Here is a 16,599-nt window from a genome sequence, read left to right on the forward strand (position 1 = left end):
TGAAATACAAAAATAAGAAAAAGACAACTCAGTAGAAAAATAGGCATAAGTCAAGCAATCCAAAAGTGAAATTAAAAAATATTTCACAGAAGAGAAAATACTGGCTAAAAGCATCAGTAGAAATACTCAGCCTCATTTTTACAATGCATTATCTTTTTATACTCAACACTGGCAAAAATTAGAGCCTAGAGGATAGTATCAAGTATTGGGTAAATATGTGGACCAATGGAGGGTATATTCTGCTGTTGGAGTATAAACTGTTTTAATTACTTTTGAAAAGGATTTGGGGCCCTGGTCAGCAGCTTAGCGGATAGAGTTTTAGCCCCGCGTGTGGATATCCCAAGTTCAATTCCCTGTCGGGGCACACAGGATAAGTGACCATCTGCTTCTCTCCCCCTTCCTTTTCCACTTCTCTCCCTCTTCCCCTCCTGCAGCCTGATTGAGTGTGGCCCCAGGTGCTGAGGATAGCTCATTTGGTCCAAGTGTAGGCCTTGGTACTCAAAATAGCTCGGTAGTCAAAGCATCAGCCCCAGTGTTGCCAGGTGGATCCTGGTCAGGGCACATCTGGGAGTCTGCCTCACTGTCTGCCCTCCTCTCACCTAAAAATAAATAAATAAATAAAATGATTTGGCATTATCAAGTAAAGTTGCATATATGTATCTCCTAGGCCCATTAGAAAAACTTTCAGGCCCTGGCCGGTTGGCTCAGTGGTAGAGCGTCGGCCTGGCGTGCAGAAGTCCCGGGTTCAATTCCCGGCCAGGGCACACAGGAGAAGCGCCCATCTGTTTCTCCACCCCTCCCCCTCTCCTTCCTCTCTGTCTCTCTCTTCCCCTCCCGCAGCCGAGGTTCCATTGGAGCAAAGATGGCCCGGGCAATGGGGATGGCTCCTTGGCCTCTGCCCCAGGCGCTAGAGTGGCTCTGGTCACAACAGAGCGACGCCCTGGAGGGGCAGAGCATCACCCCTGGTGGGCAGAGCGTGGCCCTGGTGGGCGTGCCGGATGGATCCTGGTCGGGCGCATGTGGGAGTCTGTCTGGCTGTCTGTCCCTGTTTCCAGCTTCAGAAAAATACAAAAAAAAAAAAAAAAAAAAAAAAACTGTGTAAGAATGTTTATAGTAGTTTTGTCCTTGATAACAACAAAACCCCCAATCAACCAGAGTGTCCCATCAATGGTACAGAGGATAAATGCATTATAGTATAGTCATACATTGGCATTTTAGTTCCAGTGACATTAATGAATTACAGCCACATACCTCAGAATCTCAAACCAATGCTGAGGGGATGCTGGGGTAGGGAGCAAGCCACGGAAAAATATGGACAGCATGGTTTTATGTTTATAAAGTTGTATGGCAAAATTATGTATTTTTAGAAATACCAAAATTTTGTGGTAAATATTTTAAGTGAGGGAATAAACAAAATTGAAAATAGAGGTAAGCTCTGAGAAAGGAAAAGGAAGGGTGCAGTGATGGTGGTGCATGCAGTGGACCTCAAAAAACTGGTGGTGTTCTTTTTCTTAAATGGGTAATGGGGGCTTGTTTTAATATTTTAATTACACAAATTGACTTTTTTTTTTTACTTTTTCATTGATTAGAGGGGCGGGTAAGGAGAGAGAAAAGCGTCAACTCATTGCTCCACTTAGTCCCATTTAGTTGTCCATTCATTGATTGCTTCTCATAAGTGCCCTGACCGGGCACATCCTAGTGCACTGAGGTCACATCGCAGGGATACCTCAGTGTGCCAGGTTGACTGTCCACTGAGCAACCCAGCCAGGGCCATACTGATATTTTATTCTTTTCATAATAAACACGTTATAAACCAACTTGTCAGGAATATCTTACCTTTTGATGATCTTTTCAAAATCTTCACCATTTACAATGTTAGATGTCTTTACTTGCTTACAACCTTGATAATTTAATAAGAATTTTTCAGTTTGGTCCTTACAAAGAGTTGTCACGCTTGTCTTGTCTTGCAGATTTTCCGTCAGACATTGCTAACAAGTCTCTCTCAGAGAGCTCTGCCACAGTGCTATGGAAGTCCAAAGGCAGGAGGAGAAGAGCGTCCCACCCGACTGCCGAATCCTCCAGTGAGCAGGGAGCGAGTGAAGCTGACATTGACAGTGATAGTGGCTACTGCAGCCCCAAGCACAGCAATAGCCAGCCCGCGCCAGGGGCTCTACGAAATGCTGATTCTAACACCATGAATGTATGTAACATTGCTTTGATTTCTTTCTTTCTCTCCTTTTTTAAGATTTTATTTATTGATTTTTTTAGGTAGAGGAGAAGAGAGAAAGAGAGAGAGAGAGAGAACGGGACAGGGTATGGGGGAGTGAGAACTACTTGTAGTAGTTGCTTCTCATACGTGCTTTGACCAGGCAAGCCTGGGCTTTGGAACTGGCGACCTCAGTATTCCAGGTCGACACTTGACTGCGTCACCACAGGTCAAGCTTGATTTCTTTATCAATCATCTGTGTCAGTATTAATTATTTTTGTATCCTCTGCTAAAGCTTAAGTATCTATTTGCATTAACAATGCCTGTAGTAATAGGATGGTTACAAACATTTTATGTTTTATTAATATAAAATATATTCATTTATGGAGTATTTTTTCTAAGATTGTTATAAATATCCTTCACACTAGACTAGATTATGAAGCATTTTGTAGGGTGTATGGTATTATGAAGCAGAAAATAATTTTTTTTGTTTGTTTCTGTTTTTAGCATGTGGAATCATCTATACATACAGGTACTTGTTTTTCTATATAGTGTTTTTTGCTATATTTTCTTCTTTGTCCATGTCAGAGTTTTGCTTTTAACTATGAAGCTTGCTGGTGTTGCCAAAAATTCGAAATCTTCCAAAGAGATTGAAGTTAAGTTGAAATTTCAGTCTTGCTGATAAAATTGAGAGAATGCCACCAGAGGTGTTTTGCAGATGACACTTATGTCACTAAGAACTAGAATACCACTTTAAGTTTATAGAAAAACTTCCACTCTTACATTTATAGTGACTGAATTTCATGACATAGAGTTAAGGAACAATTTTGGTTTTGGCATCATTTATAAGTAAATCATATTTTAAATTTCATTTGTTATAGGTGGTGTAAATTGGTCCAATGTAACTTGCCAGGCAATTCAGAAAAAACCTTGGATGGAAAAAAATCAGACATTCTTCAGAGGTGGAAGACAGACTGAACAAAGAAATAACTCACAGGTAATTTGAAATAGGTTTGGTCATATTTGATCAGTGTGAGATGAATTATAAATGATATAGTGGATTTGAAGGTCAGTGTCCTTAATTTTTAGAGATACATATTGAATTCTTTAGAAGTAAAATATATCTGTAACTTTAATATGGCTTACCCAGTAAAATTATTTAAGTAGTGAAACAAAATGACAAAATGTTGAAAGTAGGTGGTGTATATTTGGGCCCATATTGTACTGTTACCTACTTTCTATATTTAAGGAATATATTTGGGTCCTGACCAGGTAGCTCAGTTGGTTATTAGAGCGTCATCCTGATATGCTAAAATTGTAGGTTTGATCCCCAGTCAGGCCACATACAAGAATGAACCAATGAATATATAAATAAGTGGAACAACAAATCAATATTTCTCTCTTTCTCCCCTTCCCTCCTTCCCTCTCTCCCTCCCTCTCCCCCTCTCCCTCTCTCTCTTTCTCTCTCCTGCTCTCTCCCCCTTCCTCTAGCTCTAAAATCAATAAATAATAAAAATAAGAGAAATTTTAAGAAACCTATTTGGATATTTCATAATTTTAAAATAGAATACCCTTCAATCCTGCTTCACCTGCTGACTTATCCATATAAAACATTTTAAATAATTTTAATGGCTTAAATATTGAGTCTTTGAACTTTAGAACTGCATGCAGCCTTGTCCCTGTGACTTTGCTTAACTAAATATCACAAGCCCACTCAGCTTGTTGCAGTGCATGGTGATGACTGCCTCTCTATCATGTGGCCAGATTTGTCAACTTCCTAATCTTGAGTAGCAAGATCTAGCTGCAGTAGGCAGGACAAGTTATATGCTGCCACAGACTTTCAGTAGCTGTCTTCCTATGTTGGTTGTCTGTGAAAGCAGGAGGTTGTATATTATTGGTCAGTATTTTTCCTTTTCACTTCTTAGATAGATTTCCTTAAATCTAGTTTGAGAATTAAGGTTATATAATAAATATGTGTATGAGCTAAAATAAGAGTAAATTCTAACAGATCATATAGACCAAATACTTGCCTGTTTTTGCTCCTCTAAAGTGAAGTACTTAAGATGTACCCTAACTTTAATTAGAGCATCAGGAAAACAAGTGGAATAATGCCCTTTTCCTTATGGTTGTTGCAAAAATGAATCATTTGTGGCAGGCTTGTGAGGCAGTCTAGCTTGATCTGATTAAAAACAAAAGAGCTAAAACAAGAATTGTTTAAATAGATTAGCTAAGATCTATAAAATGGTTAAATACTGAAATTTTATGTGAAATTGTGTCTGCTGGGCCTGCCAATCAGCAGCCAGCACTGGTACTTTGGTATCAGTAGCCCACTGGAGAGGAAACAATGCTGATGTGTAAAAACAGTTTCTCGCTACCTCAGAACTGGTGAGAAATGGTTAAAAAGAAGTTTTTAATTATTAAAATACATATAGTATGTTAAGGTTTGTGTATTTTATATCTGTTCATCTAAAAAGAACTGGGCACAGAAGTAGTAGAACAGTGTTTTCTACTGATGTTTTGCTATACTTTTCTTAAGCGTGTGTTTGATTTTTGAAATATGTTTTTTTTTATTCTTTTAAGTCCAAGTACTTTCCCAATTTATAATTTCTGATTTTTTTAGGATTAAAAATTTTTTCAGAAATATTCACTTGTATTTTCTGCTATTTTTTTATAGACTACTGTTTTAACACTTTTTAAAATCTGAGATTGATTTTGATGCATGGTACAACATGATGATGTAGATTTTCAAAGTAGTTAACCAAGTACCCTAACATCGCAATCCATTCTTTCTTCTGAATTGTGCTGCCCTTTTAGTCATTTGCTAATTTCTAATGTCTTTGGTGTTATCGCTGGGCTGTTTTGTTCTGTCAGAAATATGCACCTGTACCATGCAGTGATTTTAAATGTGTTTTTTTTTTTTATTTTTTTAAAAATTTTTTTACAGAGACAGAGAGTTAGTCAGAGAGAGGGATAGACAGGGACAGACAGACAGGAACGGAGAGATGAGAAGCATCAATTACTAATTTTTCATTGCGCATTGCAACACCTTAGTTGTTCATTGATTGCTTTCTCATATGTGCCTTGACCGCGGGCCTTCAGCAGACCAAGTATCCCCTTGCTGGAGCCAGCGACCTTGGGCTCAAGCTGGTGGAATTTTGCCCAAACCAGATGGGCTCGCGCTCAAGCCAGCGACCTCGGTGGTCTCGAACCTGGGTCCTCTGCATCCCAGTCCGACGCTCTATCCACTGCGCCACCACCTGGTCAGGCCTAAATGTTTTTTTTAACCAGTGTTTTAACAATTGAAAAGGCACATTCTTTCTACATTCTAATAAAGCTTTAATTTTAAATGATAGACATAATCTAAAAACTTAAGTTTTTTTTTTAAGCTAGAGGAGGGAAGATAATGAGGTAGATTCCTGCATGCACCCTGACTAGAATCCACCCGGCAACCCCATCAGGGACCGATGCTCAGTACTGAGCTATTTTTAGTTCCTGAAGCTGATGCGTTCCAACCATGCTATCCTCAGTGCCCAGAGCCATGCTCAAACCAATGGAGCCACAGCCTGTTAGAGGGGAAGAGGGAGAGAAGGGGGTCCCCCAGAGGGAGGGGAAGAGAAGCAGACGGCCACTTCTTCTGTGTGCCCTGACCAGAAATCGAACTTAGGATGTCTATATGTTGGGCCAATGCTCTTATCTTTTGAGCCACTGGCCAGGACAAAAACTTAAGTTTTTAAAAGTGGTTTTATTTTGTGAATAGGCTGAAAAATACTAGAGATGAATAACAAAATCTCATTTTCACCTGTCTTCCCATCTTCCCTGTATCTGTCACCTATATCAAGAGATGAAAAAGATTATACATACAGTAAAAAATCTTAATTTTCACTCCTGCCTCCCCTTTTCTTCTCTTCCCTGTGTCTGTCCCCTCTATCTTTTCCACTTTGATTAGTTTCTTGTGTATTTTCCCAGTTTCTTCCTGTAATTATAAGTAAATGCAAGTAAGTATCTTATGTTTTATCCACTCTGTTCTGTGCTCTGCTTTCACCTGTTAATGTATCATGGAGACATTTTCATATTATATGGAGGGCTTTCACCTTTTATTTTTTTAACAATTCCTAGTGTATGGATATATCTGTTGATTTCTGTAGTTCTGTTGGTGGACCTTCGAGTCATTTGAAAACTGTTCTTTAGAAATACTACTACCGTGTCATTTAGAAGTATGTGTGTATAGTAATAGAATAAAGTCCTAGATAAGAGACTGCTGGGTGAAAAGGTAAAACCATCTTTGTTATTTGGTAAATATCACCATAGTATACCATTTTATATACTCAATGGTAATATGAAATGGGTATCTCTGTATAGCCTAAGAAATCACGTTTTCAGGATTGCGGATTTGTGTTAAGTTAGGTTAAAATGTATATTAATGTAGTTGAGCATTTTTCCACATGTTTAAGGGACATTTTAAAAAAGATTTTATTGCCCTGGCCGGTTGGCTCAGCGGTAGAGCGTCGGCCTAGCGTGCGGAGGACCCGGGTTCGATTCCCGGCCAGGGCACACAGGAGAAGCGCCCATTTGCTTCTCCACCCCTCCGCCGCGCTTTCCTCTCTTGTCTCTCTCTTCCCCTCCCGCAGCCAAGGCTCCATTGGAGCAAAGATGGCCCGGGTGCTGGGGATGGCTCTGTGGCCTCTGCCTCAGGCGCTAGAGTGGCTCTGGTCGCAATATGGCGACGCCCAGGATGGGCAGAGCATCGCCCCCTGGTGGGCAGAGCGTCGCCCCTGGTGGGCGTGCCGGGTGGATCCCGGTCGGGCGCATGCGGGAGTCTGACTGTCTCTCCCTGTTTCCAGCTTCAGAAAAATGGAAAAAAAAAAAAAAAAAAGATTTTATTTATTGATTTTATGGCAGTGGAGGATGTTGAGAAGTAGTTGCTTCATTTTTATTTATCGATATTAGAGAGAGAGGAAGGGAGGGAGACAGAGACAAACACGCCAATCTGTTTTTCTGTGTGCCCTGACCTGGGACGGAACTGGCAACTTCTGTGCGTTTTGGGATGATGCTCTAACCAACTGAGCTATACTGCCAGAGCTGTTTAAGGGGCATTTGTATTTTTTTTAATAAATTTGTCTAGTCATATTTGCCCAGTTTTTTTGTATCTTGATGTCCTTTGTACTTTTAAAAATTATTTTGATCAGGTCTTATCAAATATTAAAAATTTCTAGGAGTCTTCAGTTTGTAATATCAGTTGCAAATATATGCTAGGTTTTAATTTTTATTGCCCATTATTGCTGTGCATAAGCTTTATATTTTATGTTTTAAATAGTTTATTAAGAAGTTTATTGTTATAAGGATATATGCTATATCCTTGACTTTAAAATGGTTTCTGGGTTGTAAATCATAGTTTAAAAAGCCTAGTCCCTACTCTAGGGTTAAAAAGAAATTTGCCTGTTTTCCTCTGGTGTTTCTACATTTAAATCTTGACTCCATGTGAAGTTTGTCTTGGCTGACGGTGTGAGACATATATCCTACTTTGTATATTCCAGGTGGCTATCCAAATCTCCCAATACCATTTACTGAATAACACATCCCTTTATTGGTTTGATATAACCACCATTATCATACATTAAATTAATTTCTGTGTATACTGAAATTTATTTCTAGACCTTCTGTTCCATTGGTCATAAATCTGTACTTTGGGAGAGTGGATTGCCTTTATGTTGTGGCAGTTTTCTGTGCAGAAAACAGTATGTCTTCCTACTGTTGGCTAATCTTTTTGTGTTCTTCAAAAGTATTACATCATTTTCTGAAAATAAATTTGTGTATAGTCCTCATTCATAAACTGAGTATTTTTTGTCATTACATAATATATGGGGTATGAAAACTTCAGTCTTTAAATACTAACTGTGCTAGTAGTCATTTAAGAAACTCACTCCATGTTTGAAGCTTTGGTTTCAGCTTTGTTTTTTGTTTTTTTCTGTGTGTGTTTTTTAGCAAGAGAGACAGAGAGAGGGACAGACAGGGATAGGCAGACAGGAAAGGAGAGAGATAAGAAGCATCATTTCTTCATTGTGGCATCTTAGTTCATTGATTGTGCTTGCCTTGACCGGGAGACTGCAGCCGAGCCTGTGGCCCTTTGCTCAAGCCAGCGAGCATAGGGTCATGTCTGTGATCCCACACTCAAGCCAGCGACTCTGTGCTCAAGCTGGTGAGCCCACGCTAAAGCCGGATGAGCCTGCACTCAAGCCAGTGATCTCAGGGCTTCAAAATTTGGTCCTCAGCATCCCAGGCCAGCGTTCTATCCACTGCGCCACCGCCTGGTCAGCTTTGTTCTGTTCTGTAGGCCCACTTTCTAGCAACAAAACCTTCTTAGAAGAATTGAAAAAGAAAAAAAAGAGGTTATTTATTCTAGGAAGTAATTGTTTGATCCTCATGAACTTCGTTGGGACCAATAGTTTGGTGGTTTTACTTAATCCTGGAGCTTTATGTCTCCGCATATAAAAGTCAAGTTACATTTGTTTATGTATATGTATAATAAATATTATATACATACTTAAAATATATATATATATATAGAGAGAGAGACACTATACAAAAAAATAAAGAATTGTACTCAAGAATTAACGTTTTGCTTTTTCTTTCACCTTAAGCTAAGGTTTAATTATTAGTACTACGTTCAATGTTAATTTACCATATTTTTCACTCCATAAGACGCACCTAGGGTTCTAAGGAGGAAAATAATAAAAATATTCCAAACCAAATGGTGTGTTAAAATATTTAATGAAATATACCACAATAATATTGTAACAATGTAAACTCAACAGCAGTATTAACAACCATTAGCACTGTTATTAACAAATGAGAAGAGACTTTAATGTTCAAATACTCTTCTAGTTGTCTGGGAACTCCAGGAACTCATCATTGCTAGTGTCAGAATTTAAGAAGCTCACCATCACTGGTATTTCTTTCTTTGCTATTTTCATATATGATACCATCTTCAGTGCCATCTAAGCCATTGCTAATGCCACATTTTTTGAATGACTGTACCACGGTTTCATTCTTCACTGACTGCATGGTGTTTTCACCCATGCACAACCTGAAGTGATAGTGGATCTCTTCATTCGTCCAGCTGGTGTCAGATCATGATTACCAGCAGCCATCCATTTGCTCCACTCTTCTCACATAAAGACTTCCAACAGTTTGTTGATAGAAATATCAAGAGGTTGCAACGTCAAGAGGTTGCAACTGGCTGGTAAGACCCCCAGGAATTACAGCTAGATGAGATTTCACTTCTTTAAGGGTTTTTTTCTGTGGTTTCGCTAATATGTGCTCTAAATTTGGTTAAGCAGATCCGGGGTTCCTCATGCCACCATGGTGAGTATGATTACGCTTCTGCTGGCGCAGCGCCCTGCAGCAGCTAAAAAAAAAAGAACATTTGCTCCATAAGATGCACAGGCTTTTTCCCTCCACTTTTTGGGGGGAAAAAAGTGTTTCTTATGGAGCAAAAAATACGGTATGTGAATTAAGTTTTGGTTTTTTTTTTAGCTATCTAGACATTATAATTGCTTTTGTTTACCACCCTGTAATAGCCTCCTTTCATGAGTCAATTTTAAAACTATTTTATTCTGAAAATTTCTAAGAAGGCAGTAAAATTGAAATAATTTTACATAGAACATTCATACAGCTACTAGCTAGATGCTAACATTTTACTAATGTTTGCTCCATCACATGTATTCCTCTGTCTCTTTATCCGTGTTCATGAGTCTATTTTAAAATGAGGTTAGTATGTTAAAACCAAGAAACTCTTCAGTATCTGGAAAATTATCTAGTTTATTAACAGGTACTTAGAGATTTTAGAAAGTAGCCCAGTAATCATTGTACATATTCGAAGGAAGAATTAATTTGGCCTGACCATGCAGTAGTGTAGTGGATCGAGTGTTGGACTGGGATGCAGAGAACCCAGGTTTGAAACCCTGAGGTCGCTGGCTTGAGTGTGGGGTTGCTGGGTTGAGCATGGGATCATAGACTTGACCCCATGGTTGCTGGCTTGAGCCCAAGGTTGCTGGCTTGAGCAAGGGGTCACTCATTCTGCTATGTAACGGCACATAAGAGAAAGCAATCAGTGAACAACTAAGATGCCATAACGAAGAATTGATGCTTCTCATGTCTCTCCCTTTCTGTCTGTCTGTCTGTCCCTCTCTCTGACTCACACTCTGTCTCTGTTAAAAAAAAAAAAAGAATTTGCTGTGAACTATTCTCTTGGCTTATAGTTCTGCTATTCTGCCTACTTCTCAAAATAGTGTAAAGTTTTATTTCTTAACAGCAAGTCTTTTTAGAACATTTGCTTAGCATGAGAATTGCTGGTGGTTCCAGGTCTTTGTGTGCATATTTATTTTATCATCCAAAGCCTATATACCAGCTCCTTCGTTCAGGTCTCCTTCAAAAAAGTGCTTAATTTTTAAATAAACAGCTTTATTGAGGTACAATTCACATCCCATGCAATTCATCCATTTAACGGTACAGTTCAGGGGTTTTTAGTGTATTCAACAGAGTTGTGCAACCATCACCACAATCAATTTTAAAATGTTTTTATCAGTCTAAAAAAGGAACCCTGTGTCTATTAGCTATCATTCCCATTTCCCTTCAGTCTCCCTAGCTCTAGAAAGTCACTAATTTACTACCTGTATTGATGAATTTGCCTATCTGAATATTTCCTATTCAAGTTCTTTAAATCATCAGAATCTTTGGGTAATTGATAATAAAGATAATTCTTTCACGTCTTCTAAGTGTCTGGTTAAGAGAGGCCTTTCATATTAGCTGTATTGCGTATTTTATTATTTTTATTTAGAAGATTTTAATGGGGTGATATTGATCAATGAGAGTACCTAGGTTTTGGGTGAGCATTTCCATAACATTTGACTTGTTGATTGTGTGCTGTTTCATTGAGTACTTCAGAGAAGAAATATGAAATGCCTTAAGAGTCTTAGAATTATTAATGGTTTTTTAAATGCTTTTTTCTTGCCCATGCCAATTGAACATTTTGTAAATTTGTTAATAGTATAATAATTTGTGATTGAATGAAAATTTTATTTTCTTCAATCTGTTCTCTTGTAAACAATTTTTAATTTTTAATCTTTCTTAGGAATTCATTTTTAAAAAATAAAATCATATATTAGAGTACTTACAGTAGTTTAATAAAAAGATAATGTTAAGTTTCTCTTAAAACTAACATCTTATAAAACTGGAGTATATCACAACCCAGATATTGACATTGACACAGTCAAGTTACAGAATGGATTCATCATGGCAAGGACTCCTCATGTCGCCCTATTTTCTTTATATTTTAATTTTATTTATTGCTTTTTAGAAAAAGGGGTGGGGGAAGAGAGAGAGGAGAAGCAGGAAGCATCAACTCATAGTAGTTGCTTCCTGTGTGTGCCTTGACCAGGCAAGCCCAGGGTTTTGAACCGGCGATGTTCATGTTCCAAGTTGATGTTTTATCCACTGTACCACCACAGGTCAGGCATGTTGCTTTTTATAGTCACACTCCGCCTTTCTTTCCCCAGCCCTACCAGCCTCTCCCTAACTCCTAGAATCCACTAGTTTGTTTCCCCTTGCTAAAATTTTGTCATTGTGAGAATGTTGTGTAAATGAACTCATTTAGTCCTTTAGGATTTTCCTTACTTGCATGGTTCTCTAGAGATTTATCCAGGTTGTTGGGTATATCACTCGTTCATTCCCTTTTGTGGCTGACGACTGTCTCGGAGTCTGGATGCACCACAGTGACTTTCACTGTTTTCCTAGTGAAGGACATCTGAGTTGTTCCCGGTTTTTGGTTATTATGAGTAAAACTGATTGATATAAATGTTCTTGTAGGGGGAGAAAATAAATGCATTATCACTTCTGTATTTAACTTAAAATGACCTTATTTCTCAGAAGTTTTAAACTTTTATAATAAATTATGCACTTTTATGGAAATTCATTGAGTTGTACACGTTAGTGTACTTTTCTATATGTTATACTTCAGTAAAACATTTACTTAAAAGTAATAAGACATGGTTTCCCCCCCTTTGGCATTACTTAGGTTGGATTCCGATGCCGAGGACATAGTACTTCCTCAGAAAGAAGACAGAATTTGCAAAAGAGACAAGATAATAAGCAGTTAAACTCCAGTCAATCTTATAAAAGCGAACCAAAATCTGAGTCTTTATATTTTGAGGTATTTTTTCACACGCTTTGTAATCTTTTATATGTTCTCATTAAGAAATTAATTTTCTTCTATTGTAATATTATTTATGCCTTAACATATGACTTTACTATTAGATTACAAATGACTTAGACGCATTGACTCATTTTTGTCTTGACTTGACTATATACAGGGTATGGCAAAAGTAGGTTCACGGTTTTAAGTACGTGAAACAGTTTATTCTTGTATTATTATTTATTAATTTTTGTATTATTTTCCATACAAACAACCATAAACCTACTTTGCCCCAGTGTGTATAGTTAGTCCAACATTAGCTTCATTATTTTAGTTTTATAAATTTTTGTGTGAGTATTCATCATTCTGAAGTAACATGTAGAGGTAGACTTGATTTTATGTGGATTTCACCAAGTATAAAACTTTGTAGTTTTTTGTTACTATTTTTCCGTCTGTTAAGTTTTTCAGATTTGAATAGTCTAATTTGTGCTGCTGGTCAGGAGAGTTTTGGAAAAGGAAGAAGAAAGGTTATTTTAGTTTCTCTAACAGACAAGTTTTTATTATAATTACAGCATTTCTGTTGTTTATTCATGTGACTGGCTCTAGTTGGAGTCCTATTTGTATGTAAAAAAGTAAGGTACTCTGAATTCTATATTAAGGTGAGTAAACATACCGCCCTTACAGAGAAGGATGTGGATAGACATGTGCACTCCTAACTCCTGGCTTAAGTGTGGCTGCAATTGGAAGGAAAGACAATTCCTTTTGGACCTGGCAGGGTAGGAATAATTTTTGGAAAGATTTAAAAGAATGAGTAAGATTTGGTTGTGTCAAGATGGTGAATAACAGCCCAGATAAGTCATTTAAGTAACTTATTTTGTTGGGTTATAGTTTCTGTAAAAAAGGTTAATAGATGGAGATTAAGCTGGAAAATGTACTAGAGCCCAAAGGTTAGAGATGAATATTATATTAGACAAGCTTAGTAATTGACCTAAAAGACTTGAGAGTGCATCTCAATTATTCTGTCAAGAAAGTATATGTAGCAGATTTGTTATTTGTATTTAACCATACGATTGGTTCCAAACTCACATCTAGTTTAAAGATATTACATATATTTTTCAATGTAAAGGAAAATATTGGTTAAGAAATTATTTTGAATGGGTAATTTAAAAAATATTTTATTTTTTAACCTTTAACTATGATAGGTATGTGTAGTGATGCAGGACAGAGAATATATTAATGAACTTCATATTAAGCCAGGTGTTTAAATTTTTCCAAATTATCTGAAATGTGATAAAAGCTTTTTTTGAATTTCTTTTCTATTACTGTATCATATGAAGGTAGATTTATTAATGAAAATTGAACAGCATTATAAAATTTTTTTCTTTTTTTTTTTAAATGAAAGGGACTTCAGAGAGACAGACTCCCACATATGCCCTGACCGGCATCCACCCAGCAAGCCCACTAGGGGGCCATGCTCTGCCCATTTGGGGCCATTGCTCTGTTACAGCTCAGCAGCAGAGCCGTTTTTTTTTAGCACCTGAGGTGAAGCCATGGAGCCATCCTCAGCGCCCAAAGCCAACTTGCTCAAACCAATCGAGCCATGGCTGTGGGAGGAGAAGAGAAAGGGGAGGGAGAAGCAGATGGTTGCTTTTCTTGTGTGCCCTGACTGGGAATCGAACCTGGGACTTCCACATGCTGGGCCGACGCTCTACCACAGAGCCCACCAGCCAGGGCCAAAAGTTTTTCTTAAGAGTTTGAGTTTTGAACTGTTTGTATTTGAGATTTGAAACTATTTCAGGATGAAGATGGATTTCGAGAACTTAATGAGAATGGAAATACTAAAGATGAGAATATTCAACAGAAACTTTCTTCAAAAGTAGTAAGTGACCTTTTAAAAAATATATTAGCAAAATAAAGTATTTGAGCATCTTTTCAACTATGGCTGTGTTGAAAAGAAATACTACAGGTAAGTATGAAGACGTGGAGCAGTGTGGTGTAGAAGAAACAGTGCATTTAGTACTTAAACATTTCTTTTCAGCACATCCAGAACAAAGAAATATCCTGTGACATTTATGAAAATGCCCTGTGAAAAGTCCTATGAAAGTCGTAGTTTCATCATAGACAAGAAAATACTATTAATTAAATGATATCCTACCACATACAGTCCCTATTGAGACTTCCCCAGTTGTTGCAAAACTTTCCTTTGGAATTTTTTTCAGTCCCAGGTGCAGACAAGCACCACCTATTGCATTAAGCTGTTTTGTCTCTACTATTTCCCAGTCTAGAATGGTTACCATCTCACTCTGTTCTTTGTGACATTGAATCCTTTGATGAGTCTAGTCCAGTTATACCATAGAAGAGTGTTTTTCAAGCACCAGTTTGTAGACCACTGGTCCGCTAGAGATTTCTTGCCAGTCCAACAAAAGTTAACCACCCTAATGTTGTATGAAGAATATCAGGGTGGTTCATTGTTTTGTGGACCAGCATAAAATTTCTGGTGGACTGGCACTGCTCAGTGGACCGGTGGTTGAAAACCCTGCTGTAGAACATCTCACATTCTTGATTGTCTTTCCTTATGATTAGACTTTTATGGATCGCTAACAATTGCTTTTCTCTGATTATTATAGTTGGATGACTTACCTGAAAACTCGCCAATCAATATAGTTCAGACTCCAATTCCCATTACAACCTCAGTTCCTAAACGCGCAAAAAGTCAGAAGAAGAAAGCTTTAGCAGCGGCCCTTGCCACAGCTCAAGAATATTCAGAAATAAGTATGGAGCAAAAAAAATTACAGGTACATATATATATATATATATATTCATTTTTACGAACAAATATAATAGTTTATTTGGCAGGTTTGCAAGGATGGACAGTGAAGTAGTGACAACTGCAATCATCTTAAATTGCCACACTTTCATACTAAAACAAACAATAAATATATATATTTTTTTACCTTGCAGGAAGCTTTATCAAAGGCAGCTGGAAAAAAGAATAAAACACCTGTGCAGCTAGATTTGGGGGACATGTTAGCAGCTCTGGAAAAACAACAACAAGCTATGAAAGCACGGCAAATTACTAATACCAGACCTCTGTCATATACAGGTGATGCCGTTAGTCTGAGCAATTCGCTGTTTGGCTTTGGTGATTTATTTTGGATATTGTTAATCTAAATTACATAAGTCTAAAAAAGCCCAGAATCTAGTCACCAGCTCCTCTCCTGCTATCCTAGCAGCCCCCGTCATTGTACTACCACACTGCGGTAGCCTCCTACCTTCCCTTCCCCCGTAGCCCTAGTCTATTTATAAGTAGTGATCTTTTAAAATATATGCTGATTTTATCACTCTGCTGCTCAGAACTCTCCAGTAGCTCTGCATCTCACTTGGGGTAAAGCCAGAGTCCTGCCAAGGCCAGGTCTTAGCTTTTCCTGTTATTTTCTACCCTCGTACATCCTCTCCTGGTACACTGTTCAGGTCACGTTAGCTCCCTCATGTTCCACAGACACGCCCTGCACACTCCAGACGCTTGTGGCTCAGCGTCTTGTGCTTGCTGCTTCGAGTTTCTGGTGTTTCTGGTGTTTCTGGAACGCTCTTCCTCGGATATCAGTATAGTTTGCTCCCTCAGGTCCTTAGATCTCTGTCAGAGGTCAGTTGATGTACATTTTGAACGTACTTTTTTTTTCTTCTTCGGAGGTTGAAATAGTTAAAAGTTATTTGGCTGTTAAATTACTCAGTTTAAAACAAATAGGAAACAGGAGTTTTGATGAAATTGTGTGTCTGTGTGAGAGAGTGAGAATGATCTGGCTTTCTACTGAAAAGTAACTTGTATTTTTAGCAAATCTTGTCAGATTTCATGCTTAGCAGCTTTGATGTGCCTCCATATTTCCTTTCACAGCCTTTGTTTCTAAAGATGAGGGATAAGATAAAAGGAAGGTAAAGGCACCAACCAAAATCACCAACGTTGAGAGGCAGAATTGAATCATGTTTCTTTCTTTGTAAAGGGTCTAATGTTTTTAGCTGAAAAGCTTAGTACTGGTGCATAACTTTGATTCTATTTGCAAAATGTTTAAATCTATAGTTAGTAATTCATTCTTTGAAACTTAGCGCTGAGTAACTGTAGTAAAAGTAATATGGAATGCAGACTAAGCTTCCGAGTTGCCTGTTATTGAGGTGAGGGGAGTGGCTGTAACATCTCGCTTAGAGTGGA

General features: G+C 37.9%; 1 protein-coding gene across 2 annotated transcripts in view; it reads left to right on the top strand.

Moving 5' to 3' along the window:
• Positions 1 to 16,599, top strand: part of SECISBP2L (SECIS binding protein 2 like) — a 66,537-nt gene that overhangs the window by 19,656 nt on the left and 30,282 nt on the right. For both annotated transcript variants that reach the window (XM_066276466.1, XM_066276467.1), the window contains exons 5-11: positions 1,971 to 2,200; positions 2,714 to 2,738; positions 3,088 to 3,203; positions 12,279 to 12,413; positions 14,194 to 14,274; positions 15,023 to 15,190; positions 15,357 to 15,498. In XM_066276466.1, the coding sequence (XP_066132563.1) occupies positions 1,971 to 2,200; positions 2,714 to 2,738; positions 3,088 to 3,203; positions 12,279 to 12,413; positions 14,194 to 14,274; positions 15,023 to 15,190; positions 15,357 to 15,498 (897 nt within the window). The remainder of the gene's footprint in view (positions 1 to 1,970; positions 2,201 to 2,713; positions 2,739 to 3,087; positions 3,204 to 12,278; positions 12,414 to 14,193; positions 14,275 to 15,022; positions 15,191 to 15,356; positions 15,499 to 16,599) is intronic.

This window comes from Saccopteryx bilineata, chromosome 4 (assembly GCF_036850765.1).
Source record: "Saccopteryx bilineata isolate mSacBil1 chromosome 4, mSacBil1_pri_phased_curated, whole genome shotgun sequence".
Lineage (NCBI taxonomy): Eukaryota > Metazoa > Chordata > Mammalia > Chiroptera > Emballonuridae > Saccopteryx > Saccopteryx bilineata.